Genomic DNA, 17,695 nt, shown 5'->3' on the forward strand with positions numbered 1-17,695 from the left:
ACCCCACTGACTCGGTCTATTGCCTCAGCATTCCCTAACCCAGCAACCGAGTTTTAGCCAATTAAGTTTACATAGGCCTCCCATAGTGGGACCGGGGAATGTACGGCCCGAGATGCCTAGTAAACTTACTTTTGCTTAGAGGTGTGTGTGTGTGTTGGGGGGGGGAAGTCCTTTGTAAATCCAGATTAGAACTTGTCTGATAAGTGCTGAGCTGGGTGTGAGGGTTGAGTAGCATTTGGAGCACAGATTCCCCATCATGCAGTGCTCCCCTGCTTCGCTGATCCCAGAATTCGCTGCAATCTCTGCTTCAGGTTTTCTGTTCTCCATCTCTCATGTAAATGAATGGTCATCTGGTTCTATCTCAGATGCAAATGAGACCTAGGGTAGTTGTTTTACTCTTGTCACCCTTATCTGGAGGGTTTTAGGTGCGTCTCTCACTGCATCTTAATCAGTTTCTGTTTAGGTAGAGGAGGGGAGGGGGGGAATTCTTTGTGAGTCAGAGAGTCTGCATCCTGTGTCAGGGTTCCTCAAGAACAGGAGCGACAGGTAACAAAGGGTAGACCATTCAAGATCTGGTATTGTGGGTTCTATTTTTGGCTGGAAGCAGGAAGTGACATTGGTCATAACAGTGCTCAGCTTCAACGGCACTGGGACTTTTGTTTCTTAATAGCTTGGGTGTCTTTAGCAATATCACTAGGCAGGGTAGCCAATTATTTTGGGCAGTGGGTGGCTTACTGAGTTTTGGCAAGCCATCAAGGGCCGCATGACAGGTAGCCAGGGGCAGATCAATATTAATTTTCTAAATTTTTTAGGGGCCAGATAGACTGGCCTGGTGGGCCTCATCCAGCGTTCGGGCTGCATTTTGCCCACCCCTGCACTAGAGGGAAGAATGTTATTTGCTTAGTACTGTATTATAGTACTCGTATTCACGTGACGGGGAAACTATGCTCTTCTCTAGAATTAGTGCCTTTTTTGTCTCTTCATCCTTTGTGTTTTTCCTCTATATATTCCCTGTCTTTAGTGATTTTTCTCTTTTCTTTCTTCTCTGCATCAGTTTCGAGTTCAATGCTACCCACTTCCTCATTCTGTTTGATAATGATTAGTGGTGAAATACTTAATGCTGGTGTTTAGACTGGGTTGAACCTTAGATTTAACACTGCTGTTTGATTTTTAATAGGCAAGGGAGCTGTTCCTACTTCTAAAATTGTCTTAATATGTAGGTAGAAAATACTATTTAGTTTAAAATCTGGGCTAAAAAGTTAGTTTTTATGGCAAAAGTATAGTTTGAAGAATATGAATGTCAGGCCTAGTGCAGAAGTATATCCAGTACCACTAGCTTGCCATTTGATGTACTTTATATCAGCAGTTCCCAATCTGTGGTACGTAGACAACCTGTCAGTGGTACACACTGACAGATTTATTATAATAACTTTATATGACAATAATTTGCTGGTGGTACTTCAGGTTGAACTGAAATGTTTGCTGGTGGTATTTAAGGTTGTATCATTTTAAATTGGTGGTGTGCAATCTGTCAGAGTTTGAGAACCTCTGCTATAGAGCATTAACATTTAAAAAGCTACTGAGAATGTATCTGCATTTGTGGGGTTGTGGGTAGCTTGGGCAGTGCAGTGTTGAGGCTAACCATCCCATAAAATGGGGAAACTGATTCTTTTAAATTGTGTCTCTTACATTTGTCCTACCCACCCTGACCTAAGCAATTACACAGTTGCTTCTTCCCCTACCAAGTGCCTCTCTTGGTGATGTCCCCCTTTTCATATCAGTGTGAAGTTGGATTCTGGCTATTGAAAGTGTGGAATCAATTTCTCTGTATATCTGGTTATTATTTGAAGATGCCTATGATTCATTTTGTTTATTTTTTCAATCAGAAGATGAAGAGCTTGGCCCAAAGACGTCAGTCTGCACCATCGCTGGTCCTTAGCAAAGCACTTAACAAGTCCCGAACTATCACCAGGTGAGTTGATGCATTTCCTTGGCTGTCCCTTTTGCAGTTGCTCAGCCCAAATCTTGATTTTCTTTTTTTACGAATCATTATCCATATTGAGTTAAATTATGCCTTCTGGCAGTCGCACTGAGTGGGAAGACAAGGTGCCCTTGGCAGTTACATGGGCATAGTGCCTAATGCCTACACCTTTCCAGTACAGCCATTCTCACGCTGTTTGATGATACGTGGAGGAGCAAGCAGAGCTACTTCCCTGATGCATCCAGGCATCTCTTTGTTGTGCTGCTCATTAGGCTTCATTAGTCAATCTCATTCCTTTTTGTACCAGAAACCAAATTATGGCTGCCTGCTGTAGAGATGGTGTGGGCAGAGTGTAAATGGCTTCCCTCTTCCCTCCCTCCAGTTATGCAGTGTCAGGCATCATTCAGCTCCAGCTGTAGTATAATTTATATGAGAAGTATGGACTAAGTTTCTACAGATAAATTTTCGTATGTGCCTTGCACTATATCGGTGCAACAGTTATTAGACTTTAAACTTGCAGTGTGTATGTAGAAAACTAAACTGTCTTGTAGAATGGTGCATGCTGCTTCCGATGAAGCCCAGTCTTTTATGAAAGTGATGAGGAAAATCAAAGTGTGGCTGTGGAAAGTATAGTCTTTCCCCACAGTGTTGGGAGGGTGTGAAGTAATTGGTATGCGGGCATTGGAAGGTTTGCTGCATTTGATCTAACTAATATCTCAATCCTTATTTAGTGCCCTGTGGAGTTAAACTGCACTTGAGAAATTGGTGAAATAACTCTGAGAGAACTGTAAAAAGAAGCAAAGGGAAAATAAATTATAACTTTTGGTAGCCACTGCAGGTCTTTTTCAATCAAAAGAAGTCTAGTGGCCAGAGCATATGGTTAGGTGCCAGGAGCGCACATTCTTATTCCAGCTCTGATGCTTCCTCTGTGTTGTTGAGTGAGAATTAACTTGTCTGACTTTTTCCAGGTCTCTCAAATAAGTTTAATTGTTAATTAATAGCTTCTTAATAACTACAATGAATATTCCAAGCTGTGAGCTAAGGGTGGCTTTTTCTTGCTCTTTTTTTCCATGCTGTTTGCAGCTATCTTTACAATTTGCGATTTAACCTTCACCTTTTCCTTTAGAACTGAATTTCTGAAAGCAGGGAGAAGCACATCTTCATATACATGGGGAGCAGTATTGCCTTGACACATAGGGACAGATTCCAGTAAAACTTAGTCTTGCAATTTTCTGCAGCCTATAGATGTCTAACTTAGTAATGTCACTCTCTCTATAGGCCTATCGCTTCAGCGTATTAGAGTCTGGAAGTAGTTGTATCTGCAATAGCCCAGTCTGATGCTGTCATCAAACAATACCTCTGAAAGATGTAAGAAGACAGTGAGCTGACTTAATATCTGTATAGTGCTTTCAGTATATAAACTGCTACATAATAGTTAAATGGTCTGTTACTCTGTCCTTGGATAAATTAGTCTTTTCTAGTACCGCATGCATCTTATAGACCAAATAACCAGTGAGAGTCATTTCTCAATGAAATCTCAATCAATTTCAGGATCTGGTTCTTTTGGATTCAGTTGCAAAAGTTGTGTTAGTGTTCTATAAAAGAACATGGCTAGTGATTTAAATACGAACATTTGTCCGGTGAGCAATGGAATTTTCATTGGAGAAAATTCATTGGAATTTGAAGACTTACAGGTACAGCAGAAATGATGGAAAAAGACATAAATTATTTTGACTAACTGGATCTGTCATCTTGAGATTCCTGCCTCATTGAGTCATGAATGCACAGCATGTACACTTGGAGTCCTGGGAATGAAAAGGCCTTGTGGTCTTGAGGGAGCTGGCTGCCGTCAAAGCATTCTGCATATAGGGGGCTGATCAAAAACAAAATCCCACTCCAGGGACAAGTACATAGAGGACTGAGAACTTGTCAGTGGCAGAAATAAAAGAACTTGAAAGTATCTTTGCAGCTGGAAGCATCTTACAGCTATTAAGGTACTTGATAAAGCATCTGAAAGGAACAGCCTGAAAGAACTGACCAGAGGAGGCAAGCATGGAGAAGAAACATTTTGCAGCTGAAACCAAGCCCAAACTCAGACAAGCCCCAAAAAAGAATCTACAGGTGGCCAAAGAGGTCAAAATACTTTTGTTTTGAACTCCATGACAGAATTTGATGTTGGCAGCAGTAAGAAAGACAATTTGCTGCCATTCAGGAGCAATGACAAAAGATGTTTAGGATTCTGAGGTCCATAGAAAAGAGACTGTAGGTAGTGTTCCAAGTTGTTCTATGGACCTCAGAATCCTAAACATCTTTTGTCATTGCTCCTGAATGGCAGCAAATTGTCTTTCTTACTGCTGCCAACATCAAATTCTGTCATGGAGTTCAAAACAAAAGTAGAGGTCTGCAAAGGGAGCTGAGAAATATTCAGATAATCTTCCTGGAAATTCTTCCTATGTCTTAAAATGAGAGAAGACAGAAGATATCGGAGGTGAATATTTGGTTAAGTGGTATAGAGGGCATGGTTGTGGTTTTGTGAAGCACTGGTGTACCTTTAGAATACAACTAGCCATTGTATAGTTCTGATGACGCTCATTTTCGTAGTAGGGATATCAACCCAATGGCAAATTAGTTAGGGTATTTGGGAGGTCTGTGAATGAGGAGGTTGATATTGCGGTTATTTTCATACAAACATAAATAAGTAATACAGCTGCAGTGAGTTGTATATATGATGATTCTAAGCAACACTGGGCACATAAGGAACACCATTTTTAACTGTGCATGCTAATGCTAGAAACCTAACTGATAAACAGGAGGCACTGGAAATTCTTACGTACAAGAAACAATATGATATAATTGATGGAATGAATCTTATGACTGGTACACTAAAGTTGATATCACATTAAATATTTTGTCTAGTTCTGCTGATCAGGCTTGAAGAAGGTGGTAGAGATATTGTAGAGAGGTAAAAGGAAGGATATAAAAATATTCCAGGGGCTGGAGATGACAAAACTAGAGACATGATATTCAAGGAATTCAACTTATCTTAACAAGAGCTGGTTAAGAAGTGACTTAATCACTGCTTAGATAGATGGAAAAGGTGTTTGAGAATGATAGTCACAACTTTGCTGACAAAAACATATCTAGATGCAATAGCTAAACACTGAAGTTGCATAAATATCAGTTGAATGCAGGTTCCTAGCTGTGAGGGTTAATTTAACATTGGAACGTCTTTGCAAGACAAGTGGTGGAGTCACTGTTACATTGGGCTGTTAGGGTGAAATCAAATATATTTTAAACAGAGATTCTTTCGGTCAAGTTCTGAGAGAAATATTAGGGCCTGTGTGTTCAAGGCAGTCAGACTAGATGGTTTGGTAGTTCTTTCTGCTGATGAGAGATGTTAATTTTTGTCGTCTTTTGTTTATTTCCTTCCTTTTCTGACTGTAGGAAGGCATCGGATTGCCTGCATTGTCCTCAGCTTCCCTCTAATACCTGCAGTTCTCCATGAAGAAAATAACTATAATAAATAAAATCTTGTGCTTTAGGGTTTTATCCCGTCCAGATCCTTTTATCTGTTGCAAAATTGACCAGATGTATTCTTTTCTTTCTTTCTTTCTTTCTTTCTTGCTGCAAATCACCAGAGATTAGCCACGAATGGAGATGGGATGCTAGTGTAGTGGAGTATTACTTCAGCATGGTACAGAGTCCTTTTTTAGATGGCTGGCTTGTGTGTCTTGCTCATATCATAAGGGTCATGCTGGTCACCAGATTTAGGGTCATAAAGGATTTGTACATATGATGTACACCCCAGAATCAGGAAGGCCAAGACCCTTAATGGGTATTTTTGCCTTCCACAGAATGGGGTGGGGCTGCCTGCTGGGATCATGTGGCCACATCTCAATCAGTTCCCTATTTCAGTTGACACTGGTGACACTTCATTTGCTTTTGTTCTCTTCCTATGGCATGTAGCATTTTAGTCTCCTGTGTCTTGGCTGTCTGAGACTAAAGTTTTGGGGCTTATTACAGAAGTACCCAGTGAAGTTTTGTTTATGGGATATAGGAATTTATAGTTTAGAGTATTTACACAGCTTCTTCTGGCTTTAGATTGAGGTGGCACTTTGCATCATGTAGTCTATATTCTTTTTCAAAACAGCTATAATTTCTGTCATATCTAAATAACTTTCCCTCGTTCAAAACACATTGCACTTCATCAGTAAAGTTACACACACTGAGCATTTACTCTGTTTGCTGTGTAAATGCTTAATTCCTCTAATGTGCTCACTTAAGCAGCACCAAAAAGCAACAAGATGGCCTCCACTTTTCTGCCATCTCCAAATGTTTTATCTCAAAACTGTCTTAGCATTGTGTTCCTTTTGGTGTAGAGAAAACCAGTCTAAAAAATCCATTATTCTCCTTTGGGCATTGGCCCCTAATGCTGATATTGCAGTACCCTGACTCATTAGTGGCTGACCATTGATGTGGTGATATCAAAGTTTCTATCCAAAGCCTTTAGACATCTGTGAGGGATCTGTATGAATCCTCTCACCTCAACAGCTGGTTCACCTCATTATTTGTTGAAATAAATAAGCAGGGATCCTGGTTTTTTCCAATTAAAAAAAATCCCCAATTTTTTGGATTAAAAAAGTATCCCTAAATCCACATATATTAATCACAGAAAAATGTGGATTTGGAGTTACTTTTTTAATCCAAAAATTAGGGATTTTTTTTAATCAGAGAAAATCAGGATCCCTGTTTAAAGAGCAAGTGCAAAGTTTTAAAGGCGCAGGAAATACTTAAAAACACAAGTCAGCTTCTGTTTGTATATAGGTGTCTTCAGATTGAATACAAGGTAACTCATATAATGCAATGACTGCCATTAGGACAAACTAGGGGATTTTGGGGCAAACCAGAGGTTATTACCAGTATTCAGATATCTGGAGAGCTGTTTTAGCATTCAGTGAACTATTTCTTGTGGCAAGGAAGTGCCAGAAATTTGACATGAAAGAACCTGAATGCTTTTTTAGGTGGTAGCTTATTGTGCTGTTGGTGTTCCCTCCCACTAATGTTCAAGTATGTGGGGAGAAAAAATAGATTTTAGTTAACTCCATGAATAGTAGTAGCACCAAATTCAGGTTAGGTGTATTTGACTCTGAATTGAGATTATACTTGTCATCACCTTGTATTACTGAGATCCTTATGATTCAGCATAGATTGCATGATTTTCTGAATAACAGGCTCCAGCTGAAGCAGAAGTTATCAGTTAAAAGCAGAAATTGCTGGGTAAAATCCTATAGTTTGTATTTATGTATCAGCTGTGACTAAGATGATAGTTATGATTTCTTCTGGCCTTGAAATCTTGAAAAAAACCAATGTAATACTGGAGACTCTAGTCAACTTGTGCTGACATCTTTTAGCCATCAGGCAATTCATCTCTCTCTCACTATGTGTTTCTGGCTCTTCAAGGATCTCTGTGCAGGTAGACTCCTGACCTAGTTCAAACACATAGAACCAGAATCCAGTTCAGTTTTGATGTCATCATCAATTTCCTTGATCTATCTACATTTCATCAGATCATTACAGGTTGGATTTTGAAAAGTGGTCTTTTCTACCCTGTGATAAAACTCCTAATAATAGTGATGGGGGAAGTGGCTTGAAAAAATCCCTCTCACTTTATTTTTATATAAAAGAAGTTGATTGTTTCTCATGAAAGAAGTCATAGCTCTTGCACTCTGCAGCACCAGTATCAATTCAGGTTTTGGAAACTGTTTTACTGTTGAATCTACAAGACAAATTATAAAAACACTTCTCTACAAATTAAAGTTATTAGAGTGTTAGAAATAAAAGCTGTATTTAAAAGCTGTGGCATTAAGCATACCTTGATAGCCTAGGATAAGGATATATTGATAGCTTAGCATTTGTAACAATCTTTAAAACAACAGGTTTCGAAGGCTCGTAAGAACACTTTATGAACCTCCAAATGAAACGTGCTTTAAAAATCCTCTGTTATTATTTAGATCTAGATTTATATTTGCCGATGTTGAGGAAAAAGGTGGATTTAAGGAATGTCTTAGGATTTTTTCCTACCCTAAAATAAAGTAATTTCCTAAATAGAATAGATAGGTCAGTGGGGGCCAACCTTTTTGGTAGCACCCTCCCCAAGTGCCACTCTGATCCCCTTCTTCTACCTAATCTGCTGCTTTGCTTCCTGCTCAATCTGCTTCTGTGATGTTTGTCGTCTCCTTGATCTGCCACCTGCCACGCTCACAGGCTGCCTGTATCACTAATGACACATGTGCCACAGGCTGGCCACCCCTGGAATCAATTAATGTCTTTTCCTAAATTGCAAGAAGTGATTCCAACATGCTAGTCCTCTGTCAAATGCTCAGTACTGGACGATAACAAAGAACATGTGTTATCAAGTAACACTTTCTACTTGGCTCCCAAGAAACATAATGTGTTCCCTAAGTTTTGGACATTGTGTTCCTAAGGTTTTAATCAGAATATATATGGATGATCCAAGCTTTGAAACTAGATGAAAACAAAAATGGAGATTTAATAAATGTAAATGGGTAGAAGGCCTTCCCTTTTCACTGGGAAATTGAGTATTTGATATCTTACCAGGTTCTGGGGAGAAGGGGAATGAGGTTCTTTGTGAAGACCTAACTTATTAAGCATCTATTTTGATATGTAACCATATGCCATATTTTAATTCATTTATCAGAATCTTTGCCAGTTTCCATGGTAGCAAATAATTCTCTTTAATTAAATAGTATGTACAGCCTGTTTATCCCTGACATTTTACATCCCACACTACGCTACATTATACAGGGCTTAATTCTGTTTCCTTTGACTGCACTGATGGAGGTTCAGGACCATTGTGCCTTTTATTCCCCAGAGCATCATCCGACATTATTTTTTCAATTATTTTTAAATTAATAAATATATTAAATAATTTCATGCCAGTGTTACATTACTAGCTATTGAAACTTAGGCATCTCTGGGGTGGAATATAGCAGTTAGTAGGATAACAATATTGGTATTATTCAGGATAGGAAAAAGACTGTAAGCTTTTAAGGGCATCTTCTGTTAAGCATTTACATGTTGCCTAGTAAATAGGGTCCAGCTCCTGAATATTGAGATAATATGAATAGGAACAAAGATTATATCCCATTGTAGTAACAATTCCAATTGCAGTGAGAGTTTAGGTAGTGAGTGTTTGTGTTAGAGTATATTTGGGAAATAATGGGATGTTAATTGTGCTTCTAACACAGCCCCAGCCAAGTGCTGGGTGTTGGTGGGAGGACCTTTAGAATGATAAAATGATATCAGAGGTTGAGAAGTGACATCAAGGGTAATCTAGTCTAACTCCCTACACAGATGCAGGATTTGCTTTTCCTAAATCATCCCAATCAGATGCCTGGCTAGCCTCTTAAAAGCTTCCAGTGAAGGAGATTCCACAAGTCCCCTGGGCTGTACTATAGTTCTCCTGTTCTTAACAGGTGGGAGGTTTTTTCTTGAGATTTGATCTAAATCTGCTGTTCTGTAATTTAAATCCATTTGCCCTCTACTGCAAAAGTATTGCCAAATATCCTGCTTTTTAGATCAACACCTCAAATTTAATGTTGAAGGAGTAAGGGACAAAATGGAGGTGGGAGTAATCTTGGGGGTAGATAACGATCTTGAGGAATACTTTTATGTGGGGGGAGGAAGGAAGATTTCAAGGCCTTTTTTTTAAGCAAAGGAAAATAAGGAAGGATATTGAGCAGAGTGTAGAAGGGTGGTCTCATCTGTCAGCATGAATCAGGGAGAAGAAATTTCTCTTGTGCTTGGAGCCTATATCAGTAAGGGCTTTGGAAACAGTTGTGGCACGTTAAAATAAGTCTCCTGCCTGACTTGCAGTGTGTGTGAAAAACTGGTGGTGTACTATCAAATGTACTCTCCTATTCTGAGCTGGGAGAGGCCTGGAGAGATCTCATCTGGCAGAAGTGCAGTGATCTAACCTGCTATGACAACTGTTGCAGTTGCAAATTTGTTACAACACAAATGAGCATGTGACAACTACACAACTATAGCACAACTTCTGAACCATCCCCATGTACTTCTGGCTTCTGAAACAGCCTGGTCAAAAGTGATGATGAGAATCTTAATCTTCTGAATTTACCTTTTCAATAAGCACACAGAGGAGGAGTGAATCCACTCAAAAGAACTGCAAGGCACTGCAAAAATTGAATATGTAGAATTCAAGAGACAAGAGGGCAATATTTCCTTGATATGGCATTCTTACTGTTGTGGCTAATGACATGCTGTGTGTTGAACACAGTGGGAAGGGGGAGAGGTTTTACAAAATAGTGAGAATGGAAAGGTAAAAAAGGGAAGACAAACATTCTTAAGAAACAAACTGCTGCCAACGCTTACCGTTTTATAGCAACTCTGATATTTGGAGCTTTTATCCTTCACCTAGTAAAATGAGAGAATTTCAGATTTCATTTAAAATAAAGTTTCTGTCCTTGCTTTGTGGGGGAAAAAGCTTGAATCCTAAACAAGGCAAACAACCCCCATCCCTTACTGTTTAAAACTTGATTTTAAAATATTTTTCTTCCCTCATAATTTTTGAATGCTTGGATAAAGGGTTTTGATCCTTGGGTTCAACTCCTGTTGAAACCAAGGGAGCACTTCTATTGCCTCAAAAGCAGAGGACATACGCCCATTCTATCATTATAGCTGGTCCTCCATAGGCACTGGGTTAGTAAAATACTCATGCATGTGTATTATAACCCTTGGTAAGTGAGTAGTTCTGTAGACTTTAAGAGGACAGTTTGAATGCTTACTGTTAAGCAGTTGCTTTACTGAATAGGTACCTTAGCTGCCACAAATTGAGATGCTGTGTTGTTTAAACCAGTAGGCTCCAAACTTTTTTGATCGCGCACCCCATCAGTAAAAAATTTTTGAGCAAGTTCTAATATTTTCTTCCCGCATCCCAATGAATCGTCTTGCGCACCCCCTGGGCTACGTGCACCCCACTTTGGAGACCACCGATTTAAACCTCCGAAAGACAATGTATAGGTGGCTATAAAATATGGTTCCACCCTTAAACAAGCACTAAATTATCACTTTACCCTCTATATGAGAATCATGCAAGCATGGAATTATATATAGTGCTTTAAAATAATATTGATAGTAGGGCAGGTTGAAAATTATAAAAGGAATGTTATTGCTAGAAATGTAGTTTTATCAAATATCTCATTTTAGTGGAAGTTTCTCTCGACAAAATGTTTCAGGTCAGGTCAACATTAATTTCTGTGTTTGCATGAGCTTCAGTGGAGTCCAGTAGGAATGGTGTTCAGTCCTTTATGTCCTACTCCAGTTCTGCATCTCCCATGATCTGTCCCTGTGACTGGCTCTGACAATGCACCGTGAAATCTTGGCTCCATTATATAGGTTCTTTTTTTTCTGTACATAATGAAGCAAAAATATATAGAAATAAGACAGTGGTGTATGAATATGTTCTACCTCTGAATACACTGGTGTGTGATTAAAATAATGTATGATAATATTGCACAAATTTTGTTTCTTTGGAGCACTTTTAACTTGTGCATCAATGAGGTTAATTGCAGGAATGGAGAGTATTTCCTTAAACTATGCACTTGAACCTTGAATAACTGGACATTATTTTTTATGTAGTAACAGTTTGGGATAAAATTTTATTAACTGTTAACAAGCAACAAAGTCAACTCTCTTGGGCCTCAGATGGCCTTTTACCTTATAGACTGGAGTTCCTGTCTTCCTGCTGTGGGTTTTTGTTTATTTTTTGCAAAACACATCAGTTCTTCATTTGCTGCATACAAACTGGCTTACACTTGTGTTTGTACATCTGGAGACTGAAGTAAGCTGATTCTTCTGGTCTTAGTGATAGGCTGCTTTTTATTAAAAGAAAAGGAGGGAAAGCAAAAATAAGGGAGACTTAGAGGCAAATTTCTCAAGGATTCAGATTCAGATACTGGGATTACCTTCAAAATAAATGAGTAATAGTTAAACATTGGCTCTTTAATCTCATTCTTTTTTCCCTTGGAATTGTCCCAAGTTTGTCACAAGGGGTGAATGGTTACATCTTCCAAAAGGTAGTTTCACAATTTATGGTTGTACTGTATACTTCATCTGTTTTTAGCTTGACGTTCTCTGGGGATAGGACCTGTCATTTTGGCAAAATCCCATATCTGTACAGCTCTCATTCTTGCCAGTGGCATCTCAGCTAAAGGACTGTTATACACAGAACAGGTTGGATAGGGGTGTACCTGAGGAAATTGTGGGATTTTGACTTTTCTGTTTTGGGTAAACAAGAGAAAAGCTACAGTAATGTACAGGTGTTGTTGGCATCCTCAGCTCTGATTAGGGCCAAGATTAAACATGTGAATTCTTGATTGATCTGATATTACCTTACCTTCCTGGATCACATCCTGAGGGTACGGGTAGTACTGCTGTTTCTAAAGAGTTCTAGCTATCTAACAATAATGACAATCTGCCTCTTACAAGTCTGAGTACTTCCCAGGTAGAAGCTAACTCCAATACGAGATATATGCCAAGAAAGTAGGACATTAGATCCAAAATAGTGATTTTGAAAACCCCTGCTCATCCTCTGCTTAATCCTGGAGGTACCTTGGGAACTTTCTGTTTAATTTTGAAGTTCTCTTGGCACTTTGAATTGGACCTTTCTACAAGCTCGGAACCACCTCAGCCTTGAAAAGGCTGAGCAGCATACCATTGAGCTCCTACTTAAATACATTCCTGATCCAGAAACTCGCTTTCTTAATGCCTGTACAGGTCTCCCTCACTTTATGCTGTCTATGTGTTCCTGGAAAACAGTGCATAACTCGAATTTGCATAAAGGGAACCCACTTTAATAGGGATACATTCCAAGACCTTAACTCTACTGACTCCCAAATCCATTTCTACCACTTTTACGAGACAATTTTGGTACTCAACAACAGCAGACACTACACACAAGCACAGGGTGGCAGTAAATTTTTAGTGGGTGTGAAGAGAGGGTTGTGATGGACCAGGGAGAAAGGTAGGAGATAAGCCAGTGAGATGCTTAGAAGCCATAATGTGCATGGCAACTACAGAAACACATGTTGCAAACAAATGAGGAGCACAGCTCCACACAGGAGACTATATTTTGGTGTGTATCATTCCCGCAATGCACCACACAAAGGAGTTGACTGTGGGCTTCTACCACCGATCACATAAGAGTAAATTTACCTTGCTTATAACAAATTTTTGATATAAAAAGGGTCATCACATACGAGTGATTTTGCACATACAGAACCCGCATAAAGCGAGGGAAACCTGTAATTTAACTCTGTCATTGGGTATTTCTCTTTTCGAGGTCTCACTCAGTTCCTTCCAAATTTCAGCATTATCAGCAATAAAACAGTGCCTTCCCTGAACTTTATTCAAGGCTATGGAAGTAGGTTTCAGGTTAGTCAGCACATGTTCTACATTTCTTTTTAGCCCAATGTTGAGAACTTTGGCTATGGCAGCTCCATCTATTTCGTCACAATTTTGTTCACAAATTGTCATCAGATTAGGAAGGTTCTCAGTATAATGCTCAAAACAGTCCACTATTGAATTCCATTACAAATCTTGTGCTTTCTTCAGAGCAGCTGCTGCAAAGTGGTTGCTATGGAAGTATTTTGCAGTTTCAATATTAACCATTATTTATGGAGCAGGGAAATCTTTGGCTAAAAGGTGCATCAAATGAGCTCTGCAGCCATATGTTATTAGCTTGGGAATTTCTTCTAGATGTCTTCTCATCTTTGATACATTTGCAGCGTTGTCTATGACAAAGCTGTGTACTAGACATTTTAATTTTTTTTTCACAGTTTGTTATACCTTTTACCGCTATTTCTTGTAGGTATTGTGCTGTGTGTGCATTTTCTGATGTGTCAGTTGTTTCTGTAAGGTGGACTGTCCCTTCTCCTGTTGTCAGACAAGCACGTATTACTGGATTATTGTGGACATTGCTCCATCCATCAAGCCTCAGGTTAACAATTTTCCCCTTTAGACTTTTTGCACATTCTTCAATTTCTTTCTTATACACTTTATCCAGCAATATTGTCTCAAACAGTATATAATTAGTATAATCCCTATTCCGTGATGAAATATTTGACCTTTAACATATCTGAGGTTTATTTTTTTAACAAAGCATCTTTAAAAAATTAAAAATACGATAAAATAAAAAAATCCAAATTAAATAAAAAATCTGTTTTTGGGGGAGGGGGTTGTTTTTAATAAAAAAAATGTGTTGATTTGTATCCACACTGGGTTGGAACTCTTCCACCATTCCTGTTGAGGCTAAGCGACTGAACAGACAGTATTGTGAGGAGGGTAAGAGGACACGTGCAGGAGTGAGCATGATTATAGGCTAGTACTTAGGGCACTCAGCAGGAATGTTCTCTCCCAGGGGTATTGTCTCTGCTCACAGGACTGTTTTTTCATTTTACCCAGTGGGATACAGTATACAGTTCAGCATGTCCTTTTACCTAGCTCTAGGTAACTGTATGCTTGACTTAGGCACCTCCCTGCTCAATTTGCTGGCAGTTTTTGAACTCCATGTCCTGTATGGAGAGCTGCCTTTTCTAACACAGGATTTGGGATTTGTACTTTTTGTCTTGGGTTTTCATATAGGTTTCAAAAATGTTGTCTTTTCTTCTCTCACTAGTAGAGGAGACTGTGCATTGACTACTCATTCCTGGGTGTGTTTAATCTTTTCCTTTCCCTTCGTCTGCTTTCCTGTTAATTAGACACTGGTAGGACGGCTTTGTCAAAGAGTTGTCTGATCTCACTACACATGAGATCTTTCACGTTTCTCTAACCTCCTTTGGAAACTGGCTTTACTGCTCAGTCCTTTTGACAAAACAGTTTCTTTGGCTCTCTCATGCTTTCTCCTGGGTTTTGTGATCTGCGCTGTCCAAGAGAAGAACAGCTTTCATGGTGGGTGGCAATAAAGCAGCTTCACCAAGGAATCTGACACAGGTATAGGGGTTGAATCAGCTCCTCTGGCAAACCAAAAGGTCCAAGAAAATATAAAAATAATCATTAATAAAAAGTACCTGTGCTTCCTAGCAGCTCCTCCATGTCTTGCACCTTGTTGACACCTACTTTTTCTTGGGCATAAATAATTTTCCAGTGGTTTGGAGAATCAGGCCCCATGTACAGTTATCTCTCTTTTTCAACCCACTAGAGCTGTATCAAGTAGAACTCATCAAATCTTTAGGCCTAGGAGCTCCACATGAGGACACTTGGAATACATAGGCAGTTATAAGAGAGTAAACAGGTGGATGCAGCTGAAACTAATTTGGCTGCTGGCAGTTCAAAAGGAATCTGGGTCATTACACATGAAATAGCTAGCAAAGGCTGGAATATCAGTTAATCTCTTCAATGTAGTAGGATAATTCCTAGGTTTCGGGGACTATTATCAAAATATGTTTTAAAGTTGAAGTAAACCAGAGCCAGATTTATTCCTATTAATGTTGGGGGAGTGTGTAACGAGGAGTCAGCCAAATCTTCAGGAGCACACAGCCTTTTCAGAAACTCAGCCACACTTCCAGCATGGTGAATTGCACATTGGCTGTTTGTGCTCACTCAAGAGACATGACCAGATGCTCTGCTTGAATCTTTAGTGGAACTGCACTGAATTTTGCCAGTTTCCCACTATTTCCAGATGTATCCAAATCGGTGGTACTTGTTAAATAGAGCAAACTTCAGTGATGGCAGTAGGTCATGGAAAGAAAAGAGGCTTGATGACTTGATGCAGGAATTTCTTTTAACGATAACACTAAAAGCTATTTTTGTATATTTTATTACTTTGGTTCCTTATAAGTCAGTACATTTTAATTAAGCTTCTTGAAGGAAGGAGATTGCCAGAAGGCCACCTGAAAGGTAATAGCTGCTTAAATTGTACTGTAGTAGGCTCAGATATCTTCTATTATTTTGGACCAGGTGATTGATTTTTTTTCTTTAAAAATATGAGTGCATAACTGAAGATGAGTTCAAAGTTCCACTTAAATCCACTGGACTTGCGTGGTTAAGGCACTCTGCAGCCAACAGCACATAGGGAAGTGATGTGATGAGTATCGCATCTGATCTTCTTGGCTACGTACAGACAGTCAAAAAGCTCAAGGCTTTGATTCAGTCTTTGCAGGTTAGTCTAAAATGCAGAGATTAAGCTGAGAAACAAATGGATGGTCATTTACTTTTAATTCAGGATATTCAGCCACATGCCTACAATGGCTCAGGCCAGAAGCTGGGGGGTGCTGCCCCCAAGGTCTCTGGGATTTGCAGTATCCAAGCAGCAGGACTCTGCAGGATTGCCCATCACTTCCTCTTCCTGCTTCTTGGTGCTTCTGGGATTTGTAATCCACAGCTGCAGCCAGCAGTAAGTTTTTAGCAGGGCAGGACAGCTCTGTACTTGTGGGAAGGGAAGTTTAACCCCCCTCCCTGGCCCAAGACCCCAGACGGGGTTTGCCTGGAGGAGTGCAGTCCCTGCCTCTGTTTCTCTCCCCCCCCCGCCCCCACTTCTCTGCTGGAGCAGACAGCACAGCCTAGGCCAGGGCTGCAAAGCATGCTGGGATGGATGCAGGGGGACTGTGATTTAACTTGAGCCAGGAAGGGGTCTGGGACAGAAGTTTCATAAACTGGTTTGACCCAAATCAATTAAGTCTGATACTACGTTCAACTAGGTTTATCTTAAATCTGTTTCAGCCATTTTGAAACTGGTTTATGTGCACTGAACTTGTGTTCTGTTACAGGTTTAAACCAGTTTCTGATCACTTAAACCAATTTCTGTGTCCCTAGCCCTTTTGGTTTTCCCGACCTAAATGACCAGGTGGCTGTTTTACAGGTGGGTTGGCTGGGGGCAGACATTGGCATGAGTTTAGAGCAGGGTATGACCTCTAAAGCTCCAGAGCTGCTGTGAGATGTCCCCTGACTATTCAGCAGCCAAAGGGGAGTGACCTCTGTGGTATAGGACTTCCATTCAGTCTGAGTATTTTGCATGTTGGATCTAGCCCCTGGTTACCTCCCTGAGTCTTTGATACTCATTTGGTTACCTGATAACTGTGAGGTGATTACTCTAAATGACTTGCCACATAGTAATCTATAAGCACATTTATATCTCCCCTATCACTTAATTAAACGAATCCTGTTACATAATTGTGCGACTCCTGCCATCTTCCTGTGCCCTGACTTTTTGTTTCTCTATACCAGTGGTTCTCAATCTTTTTTGACCTGAGGCACCCCTTACTGGCCTTGAGACATCCCTCCATAACTTTTTCAAGTTGAATGGCACCCAATTTCAAAAGATAAATTATATATTACAGTGCTTACCTCCTTATACAGGGGCTCGGCAGCAGGGGTAGGGGATCATCCAGGCTGGGGCAAGCCTGAGCCAGGCTTATCTGCTTAGCTTATTTGCTTATCTCCTTAAATCTCTGGGCATACTTCAAAGGATTTGGTGGCACCCAGGGTACTCTGGCAGCCTGGTTGAGAACCCTTGTCCCAGATAATGTGGTGTGCTGACCTTTCCACATTTGTGCACTAACAATCCTGTGGCACCTTCAGACCGGCGGTGGAAGCTTCAGTCTGCGGTATAAAAAAGTTATTTTGATGAGTTTATTTTTTTGGCAAGTAGGAATATATATATATATATATATATATATA

General features: G+C 39.8%; 1 protein-coding gene across 2 annotated transcripts in view; it reads left to right on the plus strand.

The window, feature by feature from the left end:
• The window catches only part of ARHGAP20 (Rho GTPase activating protein 20), an 87,518-nt gene that overhangs the window by 10,172 nt on the left and 59,651 nt on the right, over positions 1–17,695 (plus strand). Inside the window, exon 2 of one of the 2 annotated variants that reach the window (XM_019530215.1) lies at positions 1,887–1,972. In XM_019530215.1, coding sequence (XP_019385760.1) covers positions 1,887–1,972 — 86 coding nt within the window. The remainder of the gene's footprint in view (positions 1–1,886; positions 1,973–17,695) is intronic. The other variant, XM_019530216.1, reaches the window with a different exon arrangement.

Source organism: Crocodylus porosus, unplaced genomic scaffold, assembly GCF_001723895.1.
Source record: "Crocodylus porosus isolate Cpor-Errol unplaced genomic scaffold, CroPor_comp1, whole genome shotgun sequence".
Classification (NCBI taxonomy): domain Eukaryota; kingdom Metazoa; phylum Chordata; order Crocodylia; family Crocodylidae; genus Crocodylus; species Crocodylus porosus.